The sequence below is a fragment of the Pecten maximus genome, chromosome 15 (assembly GCF_902652985.1).
Source record: "Pecten maximus chromosome 15, xPecMax1.1, whole genome shotgun sequence".
NCBI lineage: Eukaryota > Metazoa > Mollusca > Bivalvia > Pectinida > Pectinidae > Pecten > Pecten maximus.
This window is the reverse complement of record NC_047029.1, coordinates 12,806,957-12,823,890: the sequence shown is the minus strand read 5'-3', so window position 1 is coordinate 12,823,890 and position 16,934 is coordinate 12,806,957. Positions and strand designations below refer to the sequence as shown.

Sequence of the window (16,934 nt, the reverse complement as noted above, 5' to 3'; positions counted from 1 at the left end):
TTTCAATTACAATAAATGCTCCTATAAGATACTATCAAGGCAATCTGAACATAGTTAGAAAACTATTTCCATGACAATAGTTATACTATGGAGTTTGGGGTGTTTTTTTTTTTTGTTTTTTTTTTTAAGAAATTGCTTTTTATCCAAGTTCAGCGATATAACTATTTTTCCAAAACATAGTTTTCTTGGTATATTTTAATTATTGAAATGCCGCTATATGTGTTATATTAATTTTGTGTGATTATTCAAAATCGCCATTTGCATTTTTGGTCTTATTATCCTTTATCTTAGTAGAAACCCGCTTATATGACTGAATCGTTTTAGACCTTTCAATACTCGATGTCGATGTGGTAGCTTAATAAACTTGGTGATGCGTCCATGGGCGTGGTGACCGATAATAAATTGCTTGATCTCAATTTCCAAGAACTTAACATTGAGGACAGAATCAAGTTTGGTAATGTCTACAAATTTGGAAGATGTAAGCGGTAAATACAGACATCATATCACAAGATAATTTTACTTGAAAGATCTTCAAAGAGAAAAAAGAAGCTCATAGAAGCTTAGAGTAACAAGATACGAAAATCATGATCAATTCCTAACCGAGGTCGAAGAGCGCCGCAAGAAACTGTGCCTAGTGATTAAGCGCATCAAAGAGTGAGAGGAAATACCTACCGTAGGTATGAGTTGGAGACCTCCGACAATAATGAGAGGAATCGTCTTCAGTAGTGAGTTACGAAGCAGCTGTATAGAGGCTCGCGGAGAGTGACGTACCACTACGAAGAGATAATATGCATTGTTGTAAATTCTGTGGAGAAACGACAATCAAAACTGCCTGACAAACTTCTTATTAATGGATTGTCCTTTTAAAAATCTTTTATTTTGAATGTCTTGCTGTTCAAAGAAACCCGGAGAACGAGCAGAGAGCAGAATAAATGACGAAAATGATGAAAAACCAGATGGAAATATTACAGAGCAAGAAATGTTGTCTACACTAAGTTAATTCAACAGAAACAAAAGATATGATGGTAAACTAATATATACTTTCAATATGTTAAATTAAACATTTTAACTCCACGGGTTCTATTTCACCTTTATCTAAGATGATACTGTAAATACAAGTTACTTCTGAGGTATTTCTCTTGTAAGTTGTGTATTAAAGTGATTTACATCCACCGCAACCATTAGCAAATACGCCTGTGGAGAAACACACACACAAAAAATCATATCAGATGTGCAAGTTGGTTGACAGACCTAGTTATTCAACCATTGTGCTTAAAACTAACCAAGGATTTACGTGATATATGTTACAATTTGCTTTATTGACAACAAGAATGTCTTTTTTTCTTAATGTGGTTATGGTTTGTACTTATAAAGCAGGAGGTAAGTTGGGAAATGGATCATTCAAGCATTACATAGCTGTGTGACACCATGCGTGAAACATAATGACAATTGTTCTGTTTCTCTGATACAATCTTTTATCATGTCTTATTTTTCCATGTACTCATTATTTGTAAGCAATTGAGAATGTTGTCCATCAATTGAACTTTTAATCAGTATTGTTGAATGTATGTCGGTGATAAAGTGTTATTTATAAAGACACCACAAATGATACAATTGACGCTCTTAAGTCTTATAACGATAAAATTTGAAATTGAATTGATGACTATACATTTTTTTGTATGAAACACAGGGCGATCCTGTATTTCAGATCAATTTATTTGGTGAAGGATCTTTACTTTCAAAATCATATCTAAAATTCAGAATAGTACCAGTTAGACTAACAGAATACTAGATGTTGAGGATGAAAATCAGAGATTATTATTATCATGATAAGTGTCTGCCCATGGGATATTCGATATCTTGCCAAGTTTTTGAAAAAGTAAGTTCAGCCTTACACTGAGCTAAGCATAGCCACGTTGACGCACCTCTGGAAGAGCACGCGCTGCATGGATGACTTTTTTTTTTTTTTTTTCTTCTTGTTTTTCTTTATCGGGCCAGTAGGTACAAACGAACGTGAGATACTGTTAAGACAATTTTCAGAACAGGGGTAAACTGGTTCGGGATCACCATAAGGAACAAAAAAAACCTACCACATGCCTGGCTTGTTTGGGAAAAGGACTGAATATAGAAGCTATGCCTGCTAGACTGTCATAAGACAAGGTTGAGAAGATACGTTTAGAGGTAAAATGCTTTATGTTGATATAAAAAGCTACACTCTGAAAACTTTCGTTTGTTGGTAGTTTCATATAGGACATGGTAAAGAAGCTTATTGACTTGATAATATGACTGACTAAACCTCGCCATCATGTCAGGCAAATCAAGTCCACTACGTGATAATAGGATTAACTAAACTTAGCCATCATGTCAGGCTAAACAGCTCATTTTAGTTGAGCATTTTAACAACACTACAATGGTTTTTCGAAAAAAATATTGGAAACGTCAGGAGAACTCGAGATGTTTATAGATTCCATTATTCTTCGCTTTGGTGAAATTCTGTATCCTATATACAAGATTTGTAACCATTAACAGTTGCACTGTATAGATTGGGAAGTAAATTAAAACAAGAGTTTTATTCTTTTTCTGATAATGAAAATCTGGTAGTCGTTATATCAACAAACAAACTTTCCCTAATCGTAATACAATGGTTTCAGTGGGTAGATACGTGATATAGTCACACTTTGTAATATCAAATGTTTTCGATATATGACGGAAGAAAAATCTACTCGCTGACTACCTGTCTCGTTTACAGCTCCCCCAGTTTCGTTCTGTAGCTCCTCGTGTTGACGGGTTTTCTCCAAGGGATTTAGAGGCTCTCCTTCGCCTATAGATACTAACGTTCTCCAATTTATCAGGACAGCATTGACACAGTTTACGTCAATTGTACAAACGGGTGCTTATTATAGTATCACATTTTATACAATCAGTTTTTCATGTAGCGGCATCGTTGTTCGTTGCTTACTTAGCAGAGAAAAACATGACATTATTTTGGGGCACATATACACTGCACCAGTGCATAGCTACTTCTGTAAAAAAAAAAATTTCGCCTCACCTATAATACTTTTTTTTTTTCATTTTTATATTGCATACTGACTAAATGTATTTGGGTAAGTTTGTGCTGGCATTTATTGTATACACAGTTTACTAGTATGTCGTTTTAAGTAATAAACGGTCAAATTTCAATGTCGCGTTAAGTAATATACGGTCAAATTTCAATTTACACTGATGGGACTTGTTGTTAGTGACATTCTATTTTAGTCCTTTATCATACTGTGTAACTACATGTACATTGGAATGACACATCATAGAAATAAATATGTATAAATATGTATAGTCTTTGTTTGATATCGGTTTTATGGAATTGAATATATGTATCTCACTTTCGGAATTTTTATCAGAAGAACATTAAAATGGTAGTCAACTATTTATCATAAAAGCCGAAAGTGAAAAAATAACAGGAGATGAGTAAGTGGAGATACTACAGTCATTATCGTTATATTTAAGTTTAGAACATATACTGTGGAAATCAATATCACGCTATACAAGAACCAGCAATCGCGACACCTGTTGTACGACACTTAAATATATTACTGTTCTATTTATCTATTATTTATCTCGGAAGAGATTATAAAAACTTGGATTTTATGGAACGCTTAAAGTTGGCAAATTACCGAGTTTTATATTAATACATATACCCCATCAGTGTCCAGCTGGTCCAAACGTGGATAGCATACACTTAACAAGGTTGTGAGTATTACTCTAAGGGAAATGTTTTTGGTAAAGAGAGAATCTGCGAATTATTAATAGGGAAACCGCCATTGGTCAAGGTAGGTTATACTGTCTTTTTTAAGCAAATTGTTAAAACCAACATGATACCTTACTTTCAAAGTTGTTTCTTTGGGCAAGACACTTTACCGTAAATGCGATCGGTCTCCCATATGTTGCTCAATGAGGTAGTCACGAACTACTGCAGGGAGACCCCGCTTCAAAATGACCAGCAAACTAACAAACAAAACCCTAACTGTGACACTTCATGATCAAAATTAATACAGGTATGTAAACATATTTTTGGTATCATATGACAGTGTTCGAATCGAGTCAAAACACAAAACAGAATCATTTAACAACATACAGTTTTTAATCAACAATTGTACCCACAGTCCCTTATTAAAATTATGTATATGTTTATTTTTTTTGTCGCAATCCGATGTCGTTTTATATCCATGTTTATACAATCAGAAAGGGCTCTTTATACTTGAGAAAACTTGTATCCCTAACCCAAGCAAGCAGGTAGGGACGACATTGAAGACTACGACTTTATTACGATTCAGTACAATGTGTTCCTTTGATAAATGTATTTGTTATTTGTATTTATATTTAACAAAACTCACTTGACTGAGTGATAGGATCTCAGTTGAAGACATTATCAGTGTTCTCGTTAAGACAGATTAACTGGCTCTGGTGGGGGTCTAGCAGTTTACAGCAAAAATTACACTAAAAGTATTATGGAGAAGATATCTGGAAAATGATAATATAGAGGTAATTTGGCTTGAAATGGTAATCGAGTGTCAAAAAATGTAAGGTTTTTATTATGATGTATTTACAGCAAGGAAATAGATTACTGGAATAAACTGATTATCTAACAACTGCTACAGATAGCAATCTAGATATTCTGATCCCATGGTGATATTTATGTTGATATGCTGATTTTAAAGCCCACCTCACATCTTTCTCAACTGCAAGCAAAATTTAATTTTAAAAACATAATTAAACTACCAACAAGTATTACTGAGAATACTTCAACATCTATTGACGTAGTCTTAACAAACAAATATAACATATATCTGTATGAACTCTACTTCGTAGCAGACGTTCCCCAATATTTATACAGATAGCATATATCATTTTTAGCTATTCATCAAATATATAAGGATGTGCTCTGTTTGTATAAAGGTTAAAATATAACAGACACCAAGATTGAAAGTGAAACAATGTCATTTATTTAAAATATAAATGACGACATAAAGTTCCTCTTTACTTTTTTGTACTAACTTGTACAAAGATATCTGTTACATCAGATGAAAACCAATATTTAGAACCCCTTTATACAAAGATGGGGAACAAATTGCGCCTACTAATACAAATTGCATCATTTTAAAGCATATACATTACTAATACAAATTGCATTATGAAATAAGCCATGTCATCTATTATAAATAGAAAAGACGAAGTAAGGAGGAAGGGGTGGGTGGTGGCTTTTGATGAAAAATATGGGGGAAAACAGCTACCAATTACGCAACAAAATTATTGGTAATCGGCAAATACGAGTTACCTCCCTTCTCCTGAAAATGCACTTTATTAACATTGATCATCGCTAAAAACATGTACAATGTATGTTAAGTAACATAAATTAGCCTTTAAATACACATCTGATATTAAGACTATTTGGCTTTAGGGTGACGCTTACTACAACTATGGATAGCAAAATAAACAGTATTGACTGATATTGTCTCCAATAGTCTTAATGTTAAAACAAAAATATGCGTGTACGATCAAGAAACAAAATCTGAACACAATTAGGCTTGAAATGAGGAAAAAATAGGAAACAGAAACAAGCTAAATCTTCCAATAACTCCCAGCACTTGCATAATTTTTTAGACAGGTTGGTATATGTGTTATTTATCTTATTGGTAAAGCTAAACTTAATTACTTTCAAAAATTACAAACCTCTCTTGCTGAGAAATCACAACCCTCAAATTAATGGTTGGAAATAGTTTAAACTCTCAACCGCTGACCTAACTGTTTACCATCCAACTCTGAAAGATGAAATACTAAATGACTACGTTACTTCTTCTTCTAGCTACATTTTCAACAAATCTACCAAACCCTTACCAATTTGAAAATGATGATCTCCAACTTTAACTAACACTTGATAATATTCATGTAACCCAACCGAATGTGTATGATCAATTAGATATATTCAACGAAAATAAACCAGCTGGTCCTGATGAAATCTTACCCTAAATATCTAGTATCAAGCTGAGTATATCCATTATATTTACTTAAACTGGGACCACGGCTATAAAAGGAAAGAGGCGGAGCCTAAATTTGAAAATGTCTTGTTTTTAGCAGCAGGATAGAGCTCAGATAATATTTTTAGTAAAATCAAAATTTTCAGGAAAAATGAAGAACAGAAATTCACAAAAAAATGTTGTGGGTAAAGTTTCAATGAACAATTATGATTACTTAATAATTATGTTAATGTCAAATAGTTAAAACAAAAAACTGAAGCGAGAAAAAAAAATACATGAAGGCCAAATACCTGACAATTGGAAAATGTCAAATTTTATTTAAATACATTTGTACTTATATGAATTTGTCAAACAACATAATTTTCTTTCTAAACACTAGTCTGGTTTCACATTCAGAGATTCTACCAAATACTTCCAATCTTTCATCTCATAACATGTAATCTAGATGTTGAAAACGAACTTCAATTTATATTCTGTGACATCGGTAAGGTATTCCACCGTGTTTGGTATGATGGATTATTCTTTAAGCTTAGTAAATATGGAATCACAGGAAATGTATCGGTATGGTTTAGGAACTATTTAAAAGATAGAAAGCAAAGAGTCATTACTGAGGGCGTTTACTCGTCACTTAAATCCTTTAATGTAGGTGTTCCCCAGAGATCAGTATTGTTCCTAAATGTATTAATGATAAAACAAAAGATATAAACAATTAAATGAAATGATTTGCTGATGATACTGTAGTATCATAACTGCATATGAATAATGAAGTCTAGATATACAGAACATTAGTTTATGGGCCCAGAAATAGAATGCTAAAGCGGCTATACTGTTAAAATATTTCTAGAAGAAAAAGATATGAGAGTGATATTTTCCAAGAGTTTGCTACAAAACTAACACCTTCTACTTATTACTAGAAATAAAACTGACAGCAACAATTATTGGTTGATGTTTAAGAACTAACAAAAATTGTAGACAGATCTGCCTTGATCTAGTTCATATAACCGATCGTAACCCAATCGAAAAACCACTCCGCCCTTTCCGTGATATCTTCGGAAAAAGCACGTGTTTTCATAAGATCTTTAAACGAATTCTTCTCAATAACCGAAATATTCAGGGAGTTAATTCTGGGTCAGTAGCAAGTTCGCATAAAATGTTAACAAGTTTGTGACCTTGACCTTCATTTAAGGTCACATGGGTCAAATAGGCTTCAATCTGTAAACCATGATATTAAGGGATACATACAATCCTACTATCTGTCCTGCTTTTCTTATAATCGCGTGTGTCTATTAGTTAGACTGCGTAAATGTTCACACTGAATTGGTATACCTATGATATTATGTACCTGTGTTGACTATTTTCGGTTTTCCACAATAGTAAATATACACCTGTTTAGTACATCATCAGCATACATGTACACTATCACTGTACACTATCACTGTACACTATCACTGTACACCTGGGTTTACTTATATAGTCAATATTCACCAGTATCCATACCAGGTAAAATACATATACAATATCACTGTGTATCTGTGGAAACTATTTCCTGTTTTTAATGTAGTAATACATAGAGGATATCTAACAGTGTCTTCAATAATACCAAATAAATTTCTCGGGTGTGGCTATAGCAATGTTTTGATGTTGTTCACGAGTGCACTTGTGAAAAATATCAAAATGTTAGCCACACAAGTGAAATATATATTTTCTATAACTGAAGACACGCTTGAAAGAGCAGCTATCTTACAAGTTTTTATTGAAATAATTGAACAGTCTGTTCGAAATACTACTGTCTGTCTGAAAGTTGACCATAGACAAACATACAATCCATCTATCACTCGTGAAGCAAAATATTAACAAAAAGTTAGCAGAATGTTTGCCAGGCTGTCATTGGAGAATTCTATGGCAGACAACATGAAATATTAACCCAGTTGATGGGCAAGATTAATTGTGGAAGACGTTGGGTTGTGCTGAGATAGCTTTTCCAGGCTTCACATGGAATTCCTGACACATGTGGTGACTATCAAGCCTTAGGGTATACTTAGAGTATGATATTGTGTTTTTAAGGGAGTAATACGATAATTGTCATAAGGAGGTCATCATAGGAAACAAACATATTAATTCCTTATAAAAATGCACGAATATGTTTACTGATATATATGACAATGCTGATATGTTTGATTAATTAAACATTCTTTTCAGGAAGTATGAAGTCGTCAAGTACGATGCTGGGAAATGCGAAACCAGAGAATACCTCGGACGTGGACACAGATACAGAAGAACAATTTCAGCTTAATCCAGATCACGTGGTGATCGAATGTGACGACGACCCTAAACTATTGTACAAAATATCAGATAGACCTCCCATCCATCTTTCTATTTTCTTTGCCTTACAGGTGATTAAGACTTCTGTCCATCTCAACACAATGTCTATTTGCCTTTAGTTACAACGCTTGACATTCAGCCTTCTTTGCAAATAACGTGCTCTTCCTTTATGTTTTCATATTGCTGTCATAAGGCTATATAGACACACTTTATTCCACGCGCTGATACCGTAAAACACATAATGTTCCAGGATACGTATAAGATGTAATAGAAGATAACTTAAATAGCCATAATGATTTTATCATTTGAATCTTTCGCAGGAATTGTAAACACGTCTTACTTAATTCATATACTGTAGAAAATATTCCTTTTTGTTGAAGGCAATAGTTGTAATTTTTTTTATTTGTTTGTTTCGGTTTTTTGTTGATGTTTTTTTTTGTTTTCTTTTGTTTGTTTGTTTGTTTGGTTTTTTTGTTGTTGTTGTTTTTGGTTTTGGGGGGGGGGTTTTGGGGTTTTTTTTCTTCAAATTATAAAACGTTGTAAATATCCTTACAGCAAACCATCATCTCGCTGTCTCATAGTCTGGTGGTGTCAGCCTTTGTGGCAGATGTGGCTTGTGCGTCTGATCTCCTAGACATCAGAAGGGACCTTCTAAGTTCTTCTCTGCTAATGAATGGAGTTACTACGTTGTTGATGGTCACGATTGGAGTCAGGTATGGGACGTTCAAAGGGACACGATCAAAATGTCCAGTGTCTCACTCAACAGTATCAACAAGGATTTACAGACAGGAAAGCTGTCCGATGTTTTCATTATATTTTCAGACTTTAGATACAATAGTAATTTGTCAAAGGTAAAGAAAGCCCTCTCTCTGATTATTTTTATTAGAAATATTTTTTCTTCAGATCTTAGCTACAATAGGAATGCATTTTCCTTTTTTTTTTCAACTTGTTTTCTTGAAAGGAACCGTGTTTTGCATCCAAGTGAGAAAAAGGTCAATAATTATGTGCGTAACTGACTTCTGGATGTCTTGTAGGCTACCCGTGTTTCAAGGAGCTACAGTGGACTACGTTTTGCCTTTCCTGGCTATGAAGATGATAAATCCGGATATTTGCAAACTCTCAAATGGTAAGAACAATCATATCAATGTCCATCAAAGGAAAAAAATGTGATCATTTTGTAAAAAATGTCTGCTTTCAGTTATTATATTGTATCAACAAAGATATTTTATCATTCTGTCTCTTACAGAGACGGACACAAATCAAATTAGCAACATTAGCATTTCCATGAACGACAGTTCTCTGGTTAATACAGCAAGCGATATGGAATTAAAAAGGAGCCTTGCCCTAACAAAATTGTCGGAGGTAACTAAAAGTTTGACTTAGTTGTAAATAAGTAGTTTTCCATTCGGTTATTAAAGATATGGTGGGTCTGCTTGTGTGATTGTATGCCATGGAGGCTATAACATTGTAGATTGAAAATCAGCAGCCGTGTACGCGGAGTCAATAATTGTCACACTTAGATATGACACGTGACCACACTGGTGCTCTCTTAACTTGCATTGTTCTTACATTATTAACATTCTTGAAAGAAGTGGCTTTCTTTTCCGAAACACCTGGTCTTATTCTATTGTCCTTGTATCTTTAATATAAATTGATACTTTGTTAACATTCCCCTAGTTTTATCGATTTTAGTTAACATAACGAAGGGGCCATTGTGGCCGAGTGGTTAAGGTGTCCCGAAATTTTATCACTAGCCATCCACTTCTGGGTTGTGAGTTCGAAACCCACGTGGGACAGCCTGGTACTGGCCGTAGGTCGGTGGTTTTTCTCCAGGTACTCCGGCTTTCCTCCACCTCCAAAGCCTGGCACGTCCTTAAATGACCCTGGCTGTTAATAGGACGTTAAACAAAAATAAACCAAACACAATAACAGAACGACTAGGTATAGTACAGCTTGTACCTGGATCGCAATGTATTTACATACATGGATACGGATTGTACATATAAAACGTATTATAAATATTTCTCTCGGTACAACTACGACAGGAAATTCAAATCTATATCTTCGGATCACCAATATATATACAGATCGACAGACTGCTATACACTGTTGTTGATGTGTTAGACTTTAAATGTTCCAGTTCCAGGGATGTTTGATTCTGGTCGGATGTATCCACTCCCTGGTAGGACTGACGGGAATATCCGGCCTTGTTATCAAGTTTGTTGGACCCATCACAATAGTCCCGGCCATCTTACTTATGAGTTTGTTCGTGTGCCGTAGCGCCGTGAACTTCTGCAGACATCAATGGGGCGTATCTGTTCTGTAAGTGCTAGCATGGTGAAAGGCGAAAAAATATTGTAGTGAGATGTTTTTAAAGTCTGCACGTTATTGTCAGATTAAACTAAAGATATATAACAAAAGTTTTCGACTCTACTTTTAGATCGCTCAATCCATTACTGCAGACGTACTTAATGAAGTCAAATTTTAGCGCAAAGCCAAAATTAAAACAGATTAGCGAAATAGTGAATTATAGCGCGCCAACAATGATTGCCTTAGAAACCAATAAAGGTAAACTACAATTAGTGTAATCATAATTTAGCGGAATGGTTCCAGGGCGCGAATCGCCAAAATAAGATTTCCGCTAAAATGATATTATCGCTAAAATTTGTACGCTTACAGTAATAGCCTAATGAGATCATGATCGCAACCAAAAAATTCCATCAACCTGCTTCTCGAATTCCGTTGCTGTGCCTTTGTTGGTCAGTGATCATCTGTAGCTGCAATCCAAGCAGGCTAGAATGTGACACGACATCTCATACAGGTATCAGGAGGAAAGAGGACTGGCCAGAGTTATAATCTGTGTCTTGATGTACCATACGATGAATCTAATATGGGAACTAAACAAGTCCGCTAAGTCTGCACGAATGAACCAGTCAGTTGGGACAAAGATATTCCAGTAATTCATATACATATAATGTATATTGCCTTGTCTGGTCTTTAAATGATGATAAAAGTACCATATAAATATGAAATACAACATACATAAGTAAAACAAGTAAAAGTATAAAGAGCACAATTTTAACGAGCCGATGTTGATGGCCGGCCAGTGGATTGCAGCTACAAAGATATGTTGTTCATTAATGAATGAACTCCCATCTAATAGAGTACGTATTTTATGTAATATGCGAGCTCGCGGTATCTGAGATGGAAGGACTGTTAGGTTCGTCATGAAGATAAAGTACAATTGTATCACGGTATTACATGTTGGTTTCTCTGAATTACAGCACAGCCGTCACCTCTCTGGTATTGTCGATGTATCTAGGCAACCGGAAGATGCCATTCCCTGCCTGGTCAAGGAAAAAAAGATTTCACATAATTTGGTACCCATTTCATCAAGTTTTCTCGGTAACTGTCAACACTTATTTCTCAGCTAGTCAATTTTCAGACGTCTACAATGTTTGGGATATCCTTATATTCTGATTGATAGGTTGACCAGCTTTGCTGTTTGGTTAATATATTTGGATATGATTTAGGTCCTCATTGGATTACTGGCCGGCTGGGGTCTGTCGGCAGTACTGACTTACGCCGGAGTTTTCTCAGATGACCCCTCAAATTTGGACTACATGGCCAGAACGGACGCACGAGCGGAGATCATCACGAACGCCAACTGGTTCAATGTTCCTTACCCAAGTATGTGTCGTAAACATTATAAACTAAAATACTAAATTTACTTATTTTAAGATTGTATGTACATATCCATTTTTGTGAACTTTCCCACTTACATTGTGATTAGTACGTGTTAACGGTAAATTGTCGTTTAAGTGCTATGAATCATAACACAAACACAAACTGCCATGACGTTACAGCAAGACCCCATATGTTTTGATTACGTACATGACATCGAAATGAGTTTATCGGATGGCGAAATTAAGCGCCCCTGTGCATGGTTGCATACATCTCTACTTTTCTAAGAACAGGAGAACATTTTTTTTTCCAGATCGATTTGGAAAACCATCTTTGAACACCTCCGTATTTATTGGTTTTTTGATTGGTACGCTTACATCAATCATCGACTCTATCGGTGATTATTACGCATGCGCAAGAATTTGTAGCGTGCCCCCACCTCCTCGGTATGTTGTCAACAGGGGTATTGCTGTGGAAGGAATTGGTACTATCCTGTCGGGGATAATGGGATGTGGTCACGCTACCACTACTTATGGTGCGAACATCGGGGTCATAGGGCTCACAAAGGTCAGTAGGGGTTACAAAGGTCATATTCACCACATAGGGCTTACAAAGGTCGGTATTCACCACATAGGGCTTACAAAGGTCGGTATTCACCACATAGGGCTTACAAAGGTCGGTATTTACCACGTAGGTCTTACAACGGTCAGTAGGGGTTACAAAGGTCATAGTCACCACACAGGGCTTACAAAGGTCATTGTCACCACACAGGGCTTACAAAGGTCAGTAGGGGTTACAAAGGTCATAGTCACCACACAGGGCTTACAAAGGTCGGTATTCACTACATAGGGCTTACAAAGGTCAGTATTCACCACATAGGGCTTACATAGGTAATAGTCACCACATAGGGCTTACAAAGGTCAGTATTCACCACATAGGGCTTACAAAGGTCGGTATTCACCGAACAGGACTTACAAAGGTCGGTATTCACCACATAGGGCTTACAAAGGTCGGTATTCACCACATAGGGCTTACAAAGGTCGGTATTCACCACATAGGGCTTAAATAGGTAATAGTCACCACATAGGGCTTACATAGGTCGGTATTCACCACATAGGGCTTACAAAGGTCGGTATTCACCACATAGGGCTTACATAGGTAATAGTCACCACATAGGGCTTACAAAGGTCGGTATTCACCACATATGGCTTACAAAGGTCAGTATTCACCACATATGGCTTACAAAGGTCGGTATTCACCACATAGGGCTTATAAAGGTCATTGTCACCACATAGGGCTTACATAGGTCGGTATTCACCACATAGGGCTTACATAGGTCGGTATTCACCACATATGGCTTACAAAGGTCAGTATTCACCACATAGGGCTTACAAAGGTCAGTATTCACTACATAGGGCTTACAAAGGTCGGTATTCACCACATAGGGCTTACAAAGGTCGGTATTAACCACATAGGGCTTACAAAGGTCGGTATTCACCACATAGGGCTTAAATAGGTAATAGTCACCACATAGGGCTTACATAGGTCGGTATTCACCATATAGGGCTTACAAAGGTCGGTATTCACCACATAGGGCTTACAAAGGTCGGTATTCACCACATAAGGCTTACAAAGGTCGGTATTCACCACATAGGGCTTACAAAGGTCGGTATTCACCACATAGGGCTTACATAGGTCGGTATTCACCACATATGGCTTACAAAGGTCAGTATTCACCACATAGGGCTTACAAAGGTCAGTATTCACTACATAGGGCTTACAAAGGTCAGTATTCACCACATAGGGCTTACATAGGTAATAGTCACCAAATAGGGCTTACATGGGTAATAGTCACCACATATGGCTTGCAAAGCTCAGTATTCACCACGAAGGGTTTATAAAGGTCAGTGGTCACTACCGAGGACATACAAAGGTGGGAGGTCACTACCAGGACTTACACAAAGGTCAGTGGTCACTACCGAGGACTTACAGAGGTCAATATTCACCTCACGGGGTTTGAAAATGCCAATACACACTACACATCTTTTTCAATTATCACTGCATATGTCTTACAAAATGGTACTGGCCACTTGGGACTTAAAAATATCAGTACCCACTATATAATTTACTACCTGAGCACAGTTCTCAATATGTAGGACTTCGTTCTTCTGTAATATAAACGGGAATTATTTTGATATATATTGCTGAGTTAGGTAATAAACAGAATCAAACACTTGTGTACATTTCAGAAAAGTTTAGCTCGTTTATATGAACCTAACTAAAGGTGCATTTAATGTGTAATTGATAAATTCGCCGTTACAAAAAAAATATGAACTGATCAATTGTGTCAATTTGCCATTATAAATCAAATATATTTTCATTTTCATTAAATATATAGGTAGCAAGTCGTGATGTTTTGCTGTGGACGGCGATCATGTACATACTGTTCGGACTTGTCGGTAAAGTATCAGCATTTTTCATAACTATACCACATCCGGTCCTAGGTGGCGCCATGATAGTCTTGCTCGGAATGTTAAATGGAATTATCCTGTCCAACCTCCAAGTGGCATCACTTTCCTCTACTCGGAACCTCGCCATCATCGGAATCTCTCTACTCATAGGTATGATGGTTCCCTACTGGTTAGAGGTCTTTCCGGATGACCTCCAAACAGGTAACAATAAATTCATAGCACACGTAATCTCGGCATGAAATATTGTATCATAAAATTATATCCTAATGTTGTGTCATTATATGAAATCCTAATGTTGTATCCTAAAAAATTATACTAATATTCTGTCCTAAAAATTTATCCTAATTGTAGATCCTAATATTGTATCCTAATTTTGTATGGTAAAATGTTATCTAATATTGCATCATAGAAATGTATCCTATTTGTAAATCCTAATATTGTATCCTAATGATATATCATAATATCATATCCTAATATTTTATCCTAATATTTTATTCTAATATTATATCTTAATATTGTATTCTTATAGTACATGTATATCAATATATTTTATCATAATATTGTATTATAATATTATATCATTATATTATATCCTAATATTGTATTATAATATCATATCATTATATTATATCCTAATAGTTAATTACTTGGGGTTACCATTAAGAAAGGCATATCACCTGTACAAAGTAAGCTCAAATCGACAAAAGAGCCAAAAATAGAAACAAGGGAATGATTTACCCGCAAATCCTGAAAACGATCAGAGATAAGAACTACATGTATATGTTCCGAAAAGATAACCGTCACATCACACCACATCAATGTATGCCAAATTTATTTATGCCACATTCATAGCCATGGATATTAACGATCATCGAATGCGCTGAACTACAAATCGCACATCGAACGCGCTGAACTACAAATCGTACATTGCACCTAGGCCAAACGCTATCATAACGATTCCAAGTAAAAAAAATGTTACCATAAAATATTTCATGTTTTTTTTTAATTAATATTGCTTCGCGAACAAAGTATGGTTAAAATAATGTAAGATAAAAAAATAGCGGATTTGGTTCGCCTTTAGGTGGTTCCTACAACAATTACATTGCGAAGACACTCCTGTCAAACCCTGTCCTGTGTGGGGGTGTCACAGCGGCCTTCCTAGACAACACGGTTCCAGGTTAGTATTATTGCGACTTAATATAACTTACTTTTTCAATCACCTTCATATTAAAGTTAAGCAGATGCAACGATTGATAAATATTTCCAATAAATGTTGGTAGCAGAAATTATTTAATTGAATGATTTAAAGGGATATCTCGTTATAAGTCGGAATTTTGCTGGTCGTTCTTTAAGAACTATTTCTAATGACTTTTAAAGCTATTGTATCAAGGAATGTTTCATGTGGTCAATTTGGACATAAGTGAATTTCGTAGGAATAGCCCGCATTATATAAAATTAGTCAGCCTGAATATAACACAGTAGGAAATCTAGCCCGAGTTACCAGACATGGTGTCAGGGCCAGAAGAAACTCGGGCTATATGGAATCCGGAACTGAAGAGTTACATGTAATGCTTCATAAGTCTTATATTTCTCGTCGATTTTGAAATATAACAAAAGTAGTCCACATTGTTCGGCAACTGAAACACAAACCTGTTGTGACGTCATCAGGTGCGCGCGAACGTTCCTAATAATTTCTACAAATTACATATCGCACGTTTGTTTATATGGTAAATTGGAGCGTATGATTTCGATGAGAACATAAGTAGATGCTATTGTGCAATTCTAATATAAAGTGTCATAATCCTGACTTGTGCGAAAGATCCTTAAATAATGAAATATATATATTCTTATCCGCTACCAACATTCTTAAGAATTTCAATATGACATGCGACGTAACGGCAAATTAACTGAAGGTAGTGCAGCCTTCCTCTCATTATAAAAATCATTTTGATGAACCCTTAGATATATTTAGCATAAATTCGGTGTAAAACCAGACCAATTAATCCATATTCAACATGTTTATGTTTATCTAGTGAAACTTGATGATAACAAGTATATATCTACACACATAGGTACAGCCAGAGAACGGGGAATTACAGCTTGGCAGGACCCGGGGTCATACGGGCAGGCGGATTACCAAGAGGGACCAGAAGTGTACGCCCCTCCTTTACCCAGACGTTGGCTCTCGTGGAGGGGGATGAAGTACATCCCCTTCTGTCAGTATAAGGCTGACGAGGGCAGCGATGAGAACTGAAGGATGAACGCAGAACCAATAATGATTTTAAGATTTAAATAACAAAATGTGTAGTTTTAGTTTCTTGGTATCAAATGTTGATATAACCAGACTAGACATACTGAGACTTTATGTATGATCAACTCATTTTGTTACCAGGCTAGTAAATATGTAGATTTTGATACCACAACATAA

The 16,934-nt window shown here is 35.7% G+C and overlaps 1 protein-coding gene across 1 annotated transcript; it reads left to right on the top strand.

Annotated features, from left to right (window-relative positions):
- The first annotated feature begins 378 nt into the window (after positions 1–378).
- Positions 379–16,760, top strand: LOC117343261 (solute carrier family 23 member 2-like). Its single transcript, XM_033905606.1, has 12 exons — positions 379–454; positions 8,229–8,422; positions 8,907–9,064; positions 9,386–9,477; positions 9,598–9,713; positions 10,492–10,673; positions 11,636–11,756; positions 11,885–12,041; positions 12,349–12,602; positions 14,434–14,707; positions 15,588–15,683; positions 16,579–16,760. The coding sequence occupies exons 1-12, from the start codon at positions 379–381 to the stop codon at positions 16,758–16,760; spliced, it is 1,902 nt and encodes a 633-aa protein (XP_033761497.1).
- The last annotated feature ends 174 nt before the right edge of the window (positions 16,761–16,934 follow it).

Excerpts from the sequence above, each read along its gene's own strand:
- LOC117343261 (XM_033905606.1), top strand. The coding sequence starts at position 379 with ATGGGCGTGGTGACCGATAATAAATTGCTTGATCTCAATTTCCAAGAA. Across the intron at positions 9,714-10,491 it reads CCCTAACAAAATTGTCGGAG|TTCCAGGGATGTTTGATTCT; the intron begins GTAACTAAAAGT and ends TAAATGTTCCAG. Across the intron at positions 11,757-11,884 it reads CATTTCATCAAGTTTTCTCG|GTCCTCATTGGATTACTGGC; the intron begins GTAACTGTCAAC and ends GATATGATTTAG.